This window comes from Epinephelus moara, chromosome 17, assembly GCF_006386435.1.
Source record: "Epinephelus moara isolate mb chromosome 17, YSFRI_EMoa_1.0, whole genome shotgun sequence".
In the NCBI taxonomy this organism is placed as follows: Eukaryota; Metazoa; Chordata; class Actinopteri; order Perciformes; family Serranidae; genus Epinephelus; species Epinephelus moara.
In genome coordinates this window covers 30,608,242-30,624,048 of record NC_065522.1, presented here as the reverse complement: position 1 = coordinate 30,624,048, position 15,807 = coordinate 30,608,242, and the positions used below count along the sequence as shown (strand labels likewise).

Sequence of the window (15,807 nt, the reverse complement as noted above, 5' to 3'; positions counted from 1 at the left end):
GTAGAGCCGCTGCTCCTCCACATCGAGAGGAGCCAGTTGAGGTGGTTCGGGCATCTGGTAAGGATGCCTCCCGGACGCCTCCCTTGGGAGGTGTTTCGGGCATGTCCTAACGGGAGGAGACCTCGGGGCCGCCCCAGGACACGCTGGAGGGATTACATCGCCCGGCTGGCCTGGGAACGCCTCAGGATTCCCTCAGAAGAGCTGACGAAAGTGGCTGGGGAGAGGACTGTCTGGGCCTCTTTGCTGAGGCTGCTGCCCCCGCGACCCGGATAAGTGGAGGACAACGAAGACGAAGATGAAGATGAAGATGAAGACTAATGTTAATGATTATTATTAATGTAAACTGAATGTAAATTTAACATTTACAGATATAACATTACAATACAATATGCCATCTCAGTATGGCTATATGGCACCTTCAACCAGCAACAAAGGATTGTGACCATCTTTGGTGCCTCTACATCATTTGTTTTCACTGCCACAGTGGATGAAAGCAGATATTTCTTTACCGTTCTGGCTAAATTTAATCACTGGCTGTCTACATTTTACTAATTCACCAAGCTACTGGAACTGTTGTTGTCTTAGTGGCCATTTTAGTAATCTCTGTGTCTTTCTCTGGCTCAGCTACATGGAGGCAGCTATGGTGCTGCTGCCTCTAACAGCCTCTGGACACTGATTTTTTAAATCAGCCTATACTGCACCTTATGTACTACAACATTCTCCTGTAATGAGTGTACAAGTGTACTGTCTTTGTGACATTAACATGTAAAATTATCGTCAGATTATAAAATTAGGTGTTCAGATTTGTGCAGTACCTTCACTCAGGTAAACAAGGCGTGCATCATCAAGACCGAGAGCCTTCAGAAGCAGTGGTGGAGACACACTGAACTGAGGGAAAGCTTTCAGTTCTTCTGCCATGTCTCCCAGTGTCTTCTCAATATCTATGTGAAAGCTGTAATTTCATTATATTGGTTACTATTTGGGTTACTGTGAATATAGTGTATCAACACACAAAGTGAGGTGGGAAACATTTTGGTAGCTACATTTGTAAGAAGTGTACTCTTACAACTAAATATCTTCTTTGGACTTGTAAAGGCTTTCTACACCACCCACACTAAAAACCAATGACAAAAAGTGATCACTTTTGGCAACTAACTAGAAAGTTATCATAATATTTAACATATTATTGGATCTAAGCAGCTATATTTGTAGACAAATGTGTGTCTTGTTGTTAACTGTATTACAGTTCATGAGCGTGACATTTATAATACATACTTCTGACCAGTCACACTGTCGTGAGAAATCCAGAGGTCGTATGTTCTGACTGACGGATGAACGCTGAGCAAAATCTTCTCAATGTCAGTGGCTCTTTTCAGTGATGTTTCTCTGAGATCCTCATCGGGGCAGTTTGGAATCTTCTCGCCATCTTAACAAATGAAAAAAGAAAGTCAAAATATAATGCCCATAATTATACATTATCACCCTCTGACCATTAACATAGGCCAAAAGAAAAAAAAATTCCAATTTAGAATGAGATGTGACAATCAGATCAAATCTCATCCAAAAACATTTACACTCAGCAATGACACAACTCCGTAATACACCATTTGACAAAACATGTATGGCATGGTATATACATCTGTATATACATCTGGAACAGTTTGTTGACAGCCTTCCCTTTTAAAGCCATCACCACTACTTTGAACACCACCTTGGTGTAAGTAACTTACTGGTAATTTACTGTTTGTGCCCAAATTGAGCAATTGTTCCTAACTTGCCAAACATTTTCTCAAACGTTTTTTTTTTTTTAAAACTACAAAATGCAACCCAAAACGTAAAATAATGCATGCAATAACCCTCAAAATATCAGTTTTTCAGTATGATGTTTCTCCTTGTCTGGGAGCCAATGCGGCTATGGTTATCTAGAAACCAGAAATTACCATTCCCTTGGAAACATATTTGCAGCATGTTTGGAGACAATAATATATTTACAATTTTACCAGCGACAACAGTAAGACCTGTAATTAGATGGGAACTGTGTACTTTTAAGTGACAAGGAGAGCTAGCAGGGACACTGCACCCACAGATCAACAAAACCACACAAAATACTTCAGTGGAAAAATAAAAATGTGTACATGTTGGAAGATTTGCTCATGTAATTTTGACTGTAAGACATTTTACTTTTACCTTTAATTTTCTGAAGTACAACTGCTCTTTCAAGGACACCTGGTATTCCAGGTACAGTCACTGGATCACAGAAACGGCTGCCATCTTCAGACATCAGAGAAAATGGTGCATAGTTCTCATGATCTGATGTCCCTTTCTGTCAAAATAATACAAGGTGCTGATACAAGGGGCATTAGGCAGTAACACTCAAGTCTATCACTCCACTGTAACAGCTATATATATGCAGCAAAAGGTCATCACATTTGTATGAACAAGCACAAATATTTGGATGAAACACAGAGGACAGAAAATTGCAACAAGGAAATTGTGTAATAAGATGGGGGTGCTTGAGGGTTGAGAGTGAAGTCAGCCAACAGCAGAGAGGCTGCGGTGCAGATGAAGGGAGTATAACTTCAAGTTTCCTCTAGTTGACAACAAGTACGCTTGTTACTATAAGTAAGTGCAATAAAACCNAGAGGTGGGACAGAGAGCAGGATGAATGACTGATACTGATGTCTGTTCTTCATGCTTATATAACGTAACTCAGTATCATGATGTCAGGAGTAATATTTATTTTATTGACATGTTAGGTTTGTTTCCAGTAGGTGTATGTTTTACAAACTGCAGATGTGATATATGACTTGGCTGCAGTGTGAAAAACATTTAGGTCAAAAGATTATTCTTTGTTTTAATCCCTAGGCACTTCATTATGTTTCATGTAACCATGCACTGAGAGCTCTCATTTAATTGTAACTGTGACCAGTGTAATTCCAAAAAAGGAGCAAAAAGCGCTGAAAGACGTAGGTAATGTAAACCACTTCCAGCATACAATTTATACTTAATGACAACAACTAACTCCTAATTGATGCATGTTAAAGGCAATGTAACAAAACAGGTCCCTGTCCCTGATAGCGAATGATCTGAGCAAGATCTCAGCAACGGTGGCTGTTTATCTTTCAGCTTGTTAAAATGTTTATCAAAGACACTCTTTGTTAACTGCAACAAAATGCCCCCTGGCAATTTTTACTGCACCCCCCAGCCAGACAGGCTACATCCTGTGTTAAGGTAAATAAACAACTTGGATACCTCATCACCTCTGGGAATTTACACTGTGCCTCCAACATAAGGTGGAAATACCTTTGCTTCTGAAAGGATATGTGCCCAGCAGTATGTTGAGTACTCAAAGACATCAAGGTCCTCAATGATCCTTTCTCCAAGGTTTGTTCCAAGCTGTGGTAAAAGCTCTCTAAAGAGCATGTACAAGCCTTCAACCAACGCAATCTACAGGAGAAGAAAAAAACATTGTTACCTGAAGAGAAAAATAACTTTTTTTTTTCAAAGCAAAAACAAATGATGTTTTAATAAAAAAACAATGCAGTGTAAAATGTGACTTCATTCATTGCATATTACCTCAAAACACTTCCAAAAGGACAATGCAAAGTGAAATAAAAGTGCTGTTACCCCATATTGTGTAGTTTACCTTCTGATTCCTGGATATGATCTCATTCTTCCAGAGAAGCTGGTACAAACTTTGGACCAGTGGGCTACATCCAGTCAGTTTTCTTATGTATCCAAACAAATTCTTGTATGGAACTCCCGGAGCCTTGTTTTTCTAGAATAGAAAATATAAGATTAAACCAATGCCATTTTCCTGCCAGGCCAGGACAATTTGGCCAAAAGTGACAGGACATTTCAAACAGTTAAATAATATAGATCGTTTGTAGCATTTTCAGCGCACTCTGTTTTTTTCTGACCTTTTTTGTATTGGAAACTTGGAAAAAATGTTTTTGCATAAAGTCGTCTTTATGTCTTTTTAAAAAAATCTTTTGAGACATTTAAATTAACCTGAAAAAGCCTCCATAGCAAGCATGGTTAGTTCATCCAGTCCTGTATATCTAAACACTTTGTTCTCATTCTCTGTTGCTTCTTTTTATTTTCTTTACTTTACTTTAAGAAAGGGTAGTCTTCCAAAGTTTTTGATTAGCAGTGAAAAAACTGGTTTATCCAGAACAACTAAGATAAACACATGAGACTCTGCTAACAGGTTAGAATCAATTGGACACTGCAAAGTAAATAAATATGTTGGGAGCTCAATAATTATGGTAAAAGAAAACACAGACATTGCACGTATGATAGATGATAGATGAGACCTTGCTTACAAGCATATACAGTGATGACAAGAAGACACTGATTCCTTTGGTTGACTGTTGCACTGAGGGCACAACATCATCGATGAAGAATTGTTGGTGATCTCTAATCTCCTCAGGAAATGAGGACAGTGTGAAGTACACTGTTGACCCTTCTGAGATTCCATAACTTTCCAATGTGTCGCCACTGCCATGTTCACCTCTGAGAATAAGCACATCACAATCAGTATCAACAATTAAAGCAATACTCTTCATGCATTGCAATAGTTCTGACTTACTTGTAGTGAAGAACATGTCCTGGGATTCCACTTTCATTGGCAAGCTTGTTCTTCAGATTGGCTATTGTGTCACTTGCCAAGTCCACGGTCACCTCAAAGTCTCCCTGTATCAAATATTTTAAAAATGACAGAAAAAATGTTGACATATAGCCTCTTGTCAGTTTATGGTCAGCTTTGTGCATAGTCATTCATAAGTTGTACACAAACAAACTCAGTTTGCAAGGCTGGGGTACGCTCAAAAGAAAAGCCCACATTTCTCATAGCCATTTTAATACTTTTCACCATGAGTTCCCTGCACACACCTTCTTTTAAAAATTAAATAAGACTTGGGTATTGGCAGGTTTCACACATGTGCAAATACTGCAGTGCCAAACTTTTCAAGGAGGTGGTTAAAAGACCTATTTTGAATTATTACAATTATTATTCAAAATTATTTTTACAATTAAGTTATTTTAAGGGTGTAGCCATAGGACACACATCAGGGGGTATTTTAATTTAATGTATGTATGGCTGCACATAAATGGGTAGTGGAATATTGATTTTTTTATTAGCCAAGTAAACAATATTTGTGCATGTTAACGTCATCAGTGACAGAGAAAACTGAACGAGGCCATGTTTACACGAAAAAGGAATCGTTTCTCCTTTGCGTTATCAAAAAACAACATTTTGATTATAACTGCTGTGCACATGGATCTGAAAAAAACGTAAAAAAAAAAAAAAAGAAATGCTACAGTATACATGCAAGGCCAGTGGTTGGTCATGTGACGCTGAGGTATAAACAAACAAAATGACTGATGCACAAATGTTTGTCTGAACGAACGATGAGGTGGAGTTGCTACTTTAAGTGACCCTCAACTAATAGACAAGAACATTTTTAAGAAAATGTAGATTGGGAGTCATGCCACTCGAAACACTCAAACATCTTTGAGGCTTATTTAGAGCAGTATCCATCAAGTGAACAGCTGAAGAGAAGGATTTCCCGGATAAAAAAAAAAACTCCAAAGAAACTCAATTTCCAAAGCCCATGTAATATTAAAGCTTAAAGCTGTCTGAGGAAAATACAAACGGGCAGTGGACTCTGGATGGTGGAGTGGGCACAGACGTGTGGTTTTAATATTCTTCGAGTTGTGTAAGGACATATGGATTTTTTAAGGTGGCTGCTTTATTTTGATGTGGGTCCCATCTATGGCCCCTAAAAATTGAGGCATACCACGAGCATATTGAAGTCCAGTAACTACCGCCTCGGCCTCAGGCTCAGTGAAAGGCAGCTGAATGTATTTTGGACCAAGGTCAACTTAGATGCTTTGCATGATTGCCTGACAAAAACATACACAGTCGACCATGACAACCCAAAGGCATTACCAGATTGTCTTAGTCTACCCTCATCATTTAAATAACGTGCACACCATCTTTTTTTAGGAATCCAACTGATCTCATGTTCTCTCAGGACAACCATTCATTCTCTTCAGTGTCATTTGCGAGGTTTTCCTACCACTTGCTTGTCCTACCAGGCAAATGTAAGTAATGTTTAAACAAAAAGCCAAAGGCAGCAGAAGTTTACCATTTTTGTTTGAAATTGTTGTCCTCTAAACAGGGCCTTAGAGAGAAATTAAATCAAAGGCAATCAAATGTGATCTCCTCTCAGCACACCTGTGGGTTTAACTTCATGAACATGCATTCATGAAAACAATGTTCTAAAGTAAATTAACTGAATATCAAATAAAAGTTTTATCACAGGTTAACTCTGCTGTAATTTTAAATGTAACGAGGAGGTGAATAAATTTTACCAACTGTCAAAACCATTAAGGTTCATCCAGCATTGCTTTGTCTGTGCTGCACCCACAACAGCCCAGCCAGATAAACTAGTCTAACACAGTAATGTACTGTTACGATCATTGGCTGAAAAGTTGAATGTCTTTTCAGAAATATTTTTTGCTGTGAACTCTGGATTCAGACATCTATTTTACAATTACAAAATCATGAGCATCCTGTTGATTTTTGACCGCTCTTTTTAAAATGAATAACAATTTGTATGGATTTGTAAATTTGAGGGTAGAATTTCAGAACAGTCATGCTCCTCTTCCAGTCCAGCAGAGGACTGTGACACACAGGCAAAACACTACAAGGAAGAAAATGCAAGAAAGAAAACTTTTTTGCATATTTGCTGCAGGAGAAACTTAAAAAATGGGACAGTATCTTGGAGTCTGGTATCCAGTTCTCATATTATACCTATAGGGGAAACCTATGTGGTCTTTGTTTTAGTCTTCAGATAAGTTGGTCAACTTTCCCACATCCAGTTCAGATAAAAGAAGGTATTTACAACTAACAGCCGTAAATCTATAGTATTTTATAAAATCAAGAGGACACCTATGTGGCTATGTTCAGGAAAAAAATGTCCTACAGCACTCTGCTATGTATGCGGTACATAATATCACCTTTAGCATGATGTGGCATCGAACTGTGTCAGTTCCGTAGGTTTCAGTAATCTCTCGCATCTGCATTGGAGGAGCTGCTCTCAGGTTCTCCTTTGGTGTGAATATGGCATAGATTATATCTCCATGTTGAATATGTCTGTCTTTCAAAGACCCTGTAGGTAAACAAAATCAAAACAACAATTTTACAAAATTTGTTGCACTACAACAACAACAACAACAAAAAAGTTGCATAGACGATTCTAAGTGGATTTCTATGGGGCATTGAATATAAAAATTGGGTTACAATTTTCTACCTTATATTTTTTTTAAAAAGTAGCTGACTTAACTCATATTGAGCTAGTTTTTCACACATTTGACAGGGAAAAAATCATGTAAACAACATATTACATGTAAGTGATAACTGTATGTTAATATGTAAAAAATAAATGTTAAATCTCAATGTTAAACGTTCTATGTAATTACTGAATCTAAATGTAAATGTTAAAATTGATGATAAATTTCCATGTAATTGTGAGATCTAAGTCTTAATGTTGAATCTCAATCTGAACTCTAAATATAAATATAAATGTTATATATAATAATGATAATAATATATAATATATGTAATATAAATGGATCTAAATGTTAATGTTACACCTAAATCTAAATGTTCAGTCTAATGGCAAATGGTAAATGTTAAATGCAAATAATTTATAATAATTTTTGCGTCCACTCCACTGTGAGCCAAGGTAACAAAATTTAATTTAATATGTGCACCGATGGTGTATTTGTTGAATGATAATAAAGCAAGTCTAAGTCTCGAATGTTAAATGTAAATGTAAATGTTAATTTTAATGTAAATGTTAAATCTATATATAAATGTTAAATATAAATGTAAATGTTAAATCTAAATCTAAATGTTGCATCTAAATGTTTAGTTTAATGGTAAATGGCAAATGTAAATGTTAAATCTAAAACGCAAATGTTGCATTTAAACGGGATTCTGAATGTAATGCTTGATGTCTTGAAAATACATCAAAATCCTACCTCTATTGTTTTTCCAACTTCTTGAGATGAAAACTGCTAAATGTATTGTTTATATTCAAAATAGAATATTTAGATTTAGACTTAACATTTGAATTCATCATTAAGATTTCGACTTTAATTCTTCAAATTCAGCTGGGAGACCCACATTGACAATCTGTGTTCTCAAGTACAGCAAAGACTGTACTTTTTACCAGGCTATGTTTTTGTTTTACCAGGCTGTATTAGAGAGTATTATCAGGTACGGGATAACAGAGGAAGGCCATCTTTGAGCAGTCTGTTCTTGGGCAGGCTCAGAGAGTTTTATCTGACCCATCACACATCCTTTATCCTGAGTATGAACTTTTACCGTCTGGAAGACGATACACAGTCCCCAAATGCAAACTGAATAGGTTTAAAAACTCCTTTGTGCCTATCTCAATTACTATACTAAACAGTAAATAGTCTGTTAGGGTTGAGCCACAGTGCCATGGTGCCCTCTTAAGGGAATGCTGTATGATGATGTATTGTTGTATGTATTGTGTATTTGTGTGTTATGTGTTTTTATTGTTTGTTGATTTTTTATGGAAGCAGGCAATGTGCACAGCACTTACGTCAAAGAGAAATTTCCCATCTGGGACAATAAAGTATATTGTATCATATCGTATTAACATTAAGATAAAATACTTAGATTTAACATAACATTTTTTAAAACATATTACTAACAATTACATACAGCATTAAATCTTTGTCATATGTGAAAAAATAGCCCCCCGCCACACACACACACACACACACACACACACACACACACACACACACACACTAATGATGTGATTTATTTATCTTAGACTCAAGCACTGAGTGAGCTTACATGTGTTGAAGAAGGGATCATCTGTCAGAGGCAGTCCATCCACTGTGTAGAGACAGACATCTTTGGATGGACTGACACTTTCAAGGTGACATATTCTCAACATCAGATCTTCAACTGTGTTTTGTGCAGGATCCATATCTGCAAATTCAAAGAGTAACTGAAGCAGAAATACAGAATCTGGCCTTAAGAGTCCCAGCAGCCATGTGAGCTAACATCATCATGTTAATATGCTCAAAATGACAACGTATATACTGATGTATAGCGGTATGTATACCATCATGGTTTAGCTCTTTTCTTTTACTTTTTTTGGTTTTCTGAGCATTTGTGGATGTGGCTTATTTGCTGCAAAACTGGGATTACAAGAAGGCTTTGACTGCACAGATTGGAGTGTTTTTGGATCTGCTTCGTCAGGCCAAAGAGGAGGCCTTTAGAAGTGGGGAGAGACTGTACAACCGGGCAAGACACACGCTGACAAGGAAGATCAGAGTAGCAAAGAGGAATTAATCAGATAATTAATGTGATAATAATAAATATGACTTTTGATAATGAGTAAGTGGCAAGTGTAGAGAAGCCATAATGTCAGCTGGAGTCCTTGCAGTAAAGGGAAAAAACTGTACTTGTACGATAAAACAAACAGCAATTAAAATTAATGAGGCAATAAAATCACTTCCAAGCGGTACGGCTGCAGAACCAGATGGGTTTGGTTAGTATAAGGCAGCATAATGCTATGAAGGGAATCAGGATGTGGAACACTGAATGTAAATTATGTCTTTATGCAGATGATTTTTTATTTTCTTCTTTTTTTTTTAACTCACCTACATCCCTTCCCCCCACTTCTCTGTCTAACTTATTGTTTTGTTTTGGTAGCTTATCTGGGCATCACATTAATTGGAAAAAGAGTGCACTCATTCCCCTTACAACTCTTGACTCTTCACCCGTTGAGACTGCCAGTTCACTTACTTTGGCTTGTCTATTCCTGTAAATAGCTTTCTGTTTCAGAGCAACTTCTGTAATCACTCAGACAAACTTAAGAAAAATACTGACTTTTGAAAGTCTTTGCCACTTTCTCTTATAGAGCATGTAAAGGCAATTAAAATAGTTTCCCTGCCCACATTTCACGTTTCAAAATACCTCCCTTTAAAAAACAAACAAAGAAAAATTCTTGATTCTAAAATAATGCCATTTGTATGGGGCTATAAAACCCATCGTATATCAAAAACTTCTCCAGTTTTCCAACATTATTATTTGGCAGCCAATGCCAGAGCCTTAATTCATTGGCAAAATCAGTTTCCTCAGTCATGTGAACTCTCTGATGCCCCCAAGTGGCTGCAACTAAAGTCCTATGCTGTGAGATCTCTTTCAACTCTATTGTTTTCTATGTGGATTATCCAGCACATCTGTTTGAAGATAGTTTTGTCCTGCATAACTCAGAGTTTTAAAACAAATCAAAAGTGTGCTTCAAGCTCCTGGATTTTCTTCATATACTCCTATTTATCTGCATCTTTTATTGAGCTGGAAGAAACTTTATCTCTTCCTCAACCTGTTTTTTTTTAAATGTTTTATTTACAAATCAGACATTTTGTTAAAAATAATCTTAAAAACTTTGAAAACTGACCAAAGGAACATTCTTTTTATGTTTTGATAAAACAACATCCTGGCTCTAAACTTCTTGACTCAAGGTTTGTGTCATTGTTTTCTAATGCGACAGATCTCAGTGTAGAGTTTACTGAAGAGGTGTGGAAGGAGGGGATGAAGAGGATGCATTTAAGCTCAATTAATGCTAGACTGCAGCTGATTCAGATGAAGTCCTGCATAGATTACATTATTCCAAAGAAATGATTAATAAAATGTAATGTATCTGATATCTGACAGATAACTTCACAAAAGGTACTCTAGGTCATTGTCCTTTGTGGCAGGATATCTTCTCTTGGTATAGTGACATCTATGATATTCAGATTAAACCTGACCCATTAATTGCCCTGCTTGGTTGTTTTGAAGCTTCTCTGGCTCTGCCACATACTGTGCAGAAGTCCCTGATGGCTGGCATGTTCGCAGCAAAGAGGATTATTCTCAAGAAATGAAAAGCTACCAGTGCTCCATGTTTCTCGAGATGGTGTAGGGAACAAGTCTCTGGTATACATCTTGCTTGATTTCAAAACGATAAACTGGTTTTGCTGGATAAATCTGAGAGCATGTGGGGCCCAATAGTAAGGCACCTTAATTCACCATCTATTAGCTGAAGTCCCTGCTGTGAGTCACCATGTTTTGCTATTCTATGCCATTTTTCCTTTTTGTTTCTGTAACAGGTTATATGTTGTATTTATCTCTGTCAAATCTGGCTTGTTATGTTATGTGGGTCAAGTAGTTATTTGATCTATTTGTATACGTCACCTTTAATTATAACACGGGGAAAAAACCCACACAGCCCTTTTAGTAAGTGATTTAAAACAGATAGTTAAATATTGGTAGGGATATTTGAGGCAGTTACCTACTTCTACTTAAAAAGACTTTATTTTATTGTTTTATTTATGTATTAATTTATTCATTGATTCAGCCTTCCACCCATTTCATCCTCCCTCTGTTCTTTTCCCCTGCTGTATTTTTTTCTGCTAGTGCTGTTATTCCCCACTTGGCGTCCAGTGTGTCCCCTTCCTAGTTTTGTCTCCTCAGTTTTTAGCAACAACCAATCCTCCACCCCATCTCCCTTTTTTAATGTCAACATGAGTCAGGTGCTCTTCAAGGCACAACAGTACCAACATTTTCCCTCTGCACCAATTAAATTCTGTCATAAAATTAATGGAACACCTGAGCCATTTTCTTTACTCACTGACCCCACTAGATGGCGCAGTTGGTATAAATAAAGAGACTCATTGAATGGCAACAGAGACAGAGAGCGCCATCTAGTGGGGTCAGACGATAAAGTAAATGGCTTCATGAGGCTTCATTTGGCAATCACTCCTGTGAAGAGTTTATTGGAGATTAAAAACATTCTAGAAATTATTAAAATTTCTTACCTTTGATATATTTTGGTCCAGGACATTTGGGGTATGTGTACTGCAGGCAGAATGACTCCAAGGACTTTTTCACAGTCATTGAAGCTGCTGGAGCTCTGAGTCTGCGAATTTTGTCTTTCATGGCAGAAAAATGAGTTTTTTCCACCTGACTTAGTCCTGTATGGAAACATTTTGACAATGTTACATTTTACTATGGCAAACTGCTGTTGACTTGCTGTTTTCTATTTGGGTAATTACTTAAAATATCCTTCAATGTTAAAAAAGATAATTTCATTTAAATAATTAGAGTCTAGCTACCAAGGGTGGTGAGTGACAGACTCAGATAAGAGTTTTCTGTTTCCTGAAAAACCTGTTTTCCTTATGCCTAGTCTTGATTTACAAAAGAATGTCTGCCTTTTTCCCTATTTCTTAGAATAGAATAGAATAGAATAGAATAATGTTTATTCGGACATGTTTAAAAGAAACAAATAAGCTTTGGTTAGAAAAAAAAATTAAAAAAAATAAAAATATAATAATAAAGAAATAAAAAATGAAAGACATGAATAATCAAGTTGCGTAAAGTAAAGGTCAGCCATTCAGCAAGTCACAAAGACAAACCAAAGAAAACAAAAACAAACAAACAAACCAAAAAAAAAAACCAAAAAAACAATCAAAGTAAGAAACACAACTCGGAAACATATTTGCATATTTCACGTCCGAAAAGAAACAGGAAGGAAGTGTGAACTTATCTAGTCCTAACCCTTTTTCCTTTCTATAGATTTTATCTTTAAACTTTATGTTGAACCTAAATTCTTAAGCTTTCCGCTTCGTTTAACATATAGAACTCAAACAAATCAAGCAAGAAATCCATAAAAAGAACACTGCAATCAGAATGAGACATACTTCAACAACAGGACAACCTACATGTCCTGTTCCATCATATATCCCTTCAGTATGTTGTTTTTGAACATTCGTTTGAACTTATTTAATGATGAACATGCGTTCAGTTCCTTGTTACAATTACTCCACAAGGTGACTCCTTTAACTGCAATACAGTGATATTTTGTGTTTGTTCTCATTGTTCCTATAGCACACGGTGTTTTTTTGTAGAACATGCTTTTCTTTTTTTTTTTTTTTTTAGACCTGTAACTGCTTTCACATTATTTACGCTCAGTAACCTTACCGAGGCTGTTCAGGTCGTCATCTGTTACACCGTCAAGGAAATCTCTTTCGTCTTTTACACCCAACTGGAGAAATTTCATGTAGAAAGACTCCAGTCTGTGCTGCTCGAGCAAGTTGAATATTGCACCCATCTAACACAAAGAAAAACACATCAGAATATTCCAGATGAAACTCGTTACTTAGGAAAATGAACCGACATCTTAAGTGATAACATATTTTATAGCTGGTAGAGTTTACTGCAAGTAGGACAGACAAACTTACCTTGATGTGTCTCAGATGAAGTGCAACAGTTGTGCCACTTAGTTTCTGTTTCCAGCATGTCTTGTAACTGTAAGGTGTGGCTGCTTTGGAGAAAACGAAAGCAAATATTAACGAAATTGCTCACAGCTGTTATGCAGTGCCGGGAATTATGTGCACAGGAAAGATTTTGGATGAGGTTTTCAAAAAGGTTTTGAAATATTTACGAAATTGCCAGTGAGGGAAGGGACCACAAAATAACCTGGCCAGCTGATAAACATGTATTAATAATACAAAGTGGAATACGCAAATCAAAATGGGAACAACAAGAAGCAGATGCAGTCACTCTGAACTGTACTCCTCCTCCTCCTCTGAAGTGGACTGACAGAGTGCACACAGCCCACTCTAAGCATTTGCTGCAGTTCCGTCTGCCTTGGTCTGTCTCTCAGCTCCCTCATGATCTCCCAGGGCCCAGTATTTCAAAAGTTGTAATCTGGATCAGAACAATGCGGATAATGAATTCTCAGTCAGGGATCAAGGTGATCCTGCTGACTTTATCTGGGTATTTCAAAACATTGGCAGGGTGGATCACTTTGATCCCAATCTGACTGGATACGGATTTCCAAATCTCACAACTCCGCCCCTGGATCTGAAACATGGCGGACTAGTACTAGTATGAATGATGCGGTTCATTCAGAAGTGTCAGAGGACTGAGTTGCTGTCCATGTGCTTATTATGTTAATCCCTGTGATGTTTCTTGCACTCTATGTAAAGAAAAGAAAGTGCTATACAAATAAATTTGCTTTGCACTGCATTTCCTTGCCTTTGTCTGACCACAAACATATGTTGGATGTTTTGGTACAAACAGGTTATAATGTTAGGTGAAACTAGACGTTGAGAAATAGGTCTGTATTTGTTACTCTTATTTACAGCAGTTTCAGGAAGTATGGCCAAACAATATTTTTCTATGCTTGAAATTACTTACAACTAAAACACTAATTTAGATGAAGTGTAATGAACATCTTGAGTATCAATATCTAGGAGAAGTGGAGCTGAGGCTTTGTCAAATCCACCTCTGAGGTGGGATCCAAATAATCCTGAAATTTGGTATTAAATTGATCCAGATCTCTGCCTTCACTTTTGAAATACCCAAATGCAGCCTTTAAAGGGAGGATTGGATTAATTTACCAGATCTGAATACTGATGCTCAGGATCAGGATCCTCTTGCTCTGTGTTGAAATACCTAGTTTTCAGATCAGATCAGGATTTAATCCAATCCGGCCAGGATAATCCTATCAGATCACTTTAAAATACTGGGCCCTGCTGTCTTTTATTATGTCATTTGGACGTGAATAATATTTTCAGCACAACCATCACATTTCTGTTGTGATTTTTGAGATCCCTCATTTCTTTATTACACATGTTTTCTGGCAACTGAACACAACACAAATTGTAACAATTTTCTTTTTCTGGTGGAATACAGGTACGAAGATGATCCGTAGTACTGTGAAGTATTGGAGACTGTGAAGTCAGGAGAGGGAAGTACTGGACTAAAAAAATATAAGACAGACCCAACTGTTTTGAAAGTGAAAAGTGGGATGGCATGAGGGACACCTAAAATGGTTCAGATCATATTTATCTAACCAGTCCATTCTGGTCACCATAGGCAATGCCTTCTCTCTGTGGCCCCTCTGACTTGTGGTCCCCTAAGGCAGAGTCCTGCACTGGGTCAGTAACCCACAAAAAGCTATGTAACGGGTAAAAATATGTATGTAGTACATATAAACTACATGCTGGCAGGCAGCAGGTGAACAACATTCATTTGTGTCAGAGTAAAACACAATATAAAGACACTTTTCCTATGCTGGATTTTTAATTCAAGAACTGAGAACCCAGATTACTGTGAGTAACTGTAGCCTGCGTGCGTTTAATCAAGGGTGCAGGTCAGGTTGTTGGACTTTGATTAACGGGTGCAGGCGCGTGTGGCTTGACTAACAGGCGACGAGCGGAGATTTCCTCTGCTCATATGAAGCCAGGATAAATCACACACAAGACTTAAAATGCTATTTTAGTGGAGGTTTTATTGTCTTCACAATTTATTGTTTCTTATCTGTAAATTAAAGTAAATCAAAGCTTTGTTTCCACTGAGGGAAATGGTGTCAGCTTACAGAGACAGACAGGAGGTCTGCCTCACCGCGACACGTGGTCACAATTCTGGGGAGGTGCACGTCAGGCTACGCCGACAATTCAGCGCAGAAGTATAAATTAGCTGTTAGACTTAATGACAGGTAATGGGTCATTCTGGTACTGAGCTTTACGAGTAAGGGAAGCTGCAGGTTTCAAAAAAAGGACCTGTGCAGGACTCTGCCCCAAGCCTCCATAAGATCTATTTTTACTTTTAGAGATACAGAAACTGTTATACCTGCTCTTATCTCTTCACGTCTTGATTATTGCAACAGCCTTTACTCATGTCTTATTCAAAAAACCTTGCAG

The 15,807-nt window shown here is 37.3% G+C and overlaps 1 protein-coding gene across 1 annotated transcript in view; it reads right to left on the bottom strand.

The window, feature by feature from the left end:
* The window catches only part of LOC126404281 (uncharacterized), a 32,982-nt gene extending 19,332 nt beyond the window's left edge, over positions 1-13,650 (bottom strand). The window contains exons 1-13 of the mRNA XM_050067409.1: positions 13,542-13,650; positions 13,339-13,421; positions 13,079-13,208; positions 11,917-12,072; positions 8,903-9,040; positions 7,027-7,178; positions 4,592-4,695; positions 4,326-4,515; positions 3,647-3,778; positions 3,304-3,447; positions 2,188-2,323; positions 1,276-1,426; positions 816-952 (exon numbers count right to left, since the gene is read on the bottom strand). Of these exons, the coding sequence (XP_049923366.1) occupies positions 816-952; positions 1,276-1,426; positions 2,188-2,323; positions 3,304-3,447; positions 3,647-3,778; positions 4,326-4,515; positions 4,592-4,695; positions 7,027-7,178; positions 8,903-9,040; positions 11,917-12,072; positions 13,079-13,208 (1,570 nt within the window). The 5' untranslated portion in view covers positions 13,339-13,421; positions 13,542-13,650. The remainder of the gene's footprint in view (positions 1-815; positions 953-1,275; positions 1,427-2,187; positions 2,324-3,303; positions 3,448-3,646; positions 3,779-4,325; positions 4,516-4,591; positions 4,696-7,026; positions 7,179-8,902; positions 9,041-11,916; positions 12,073-13,078; positions 13,209-13,338; positions 13,422-13,541) is intronic.
* Positions 13,651-15,807: the final 2,157 nt, after the last annotated feature.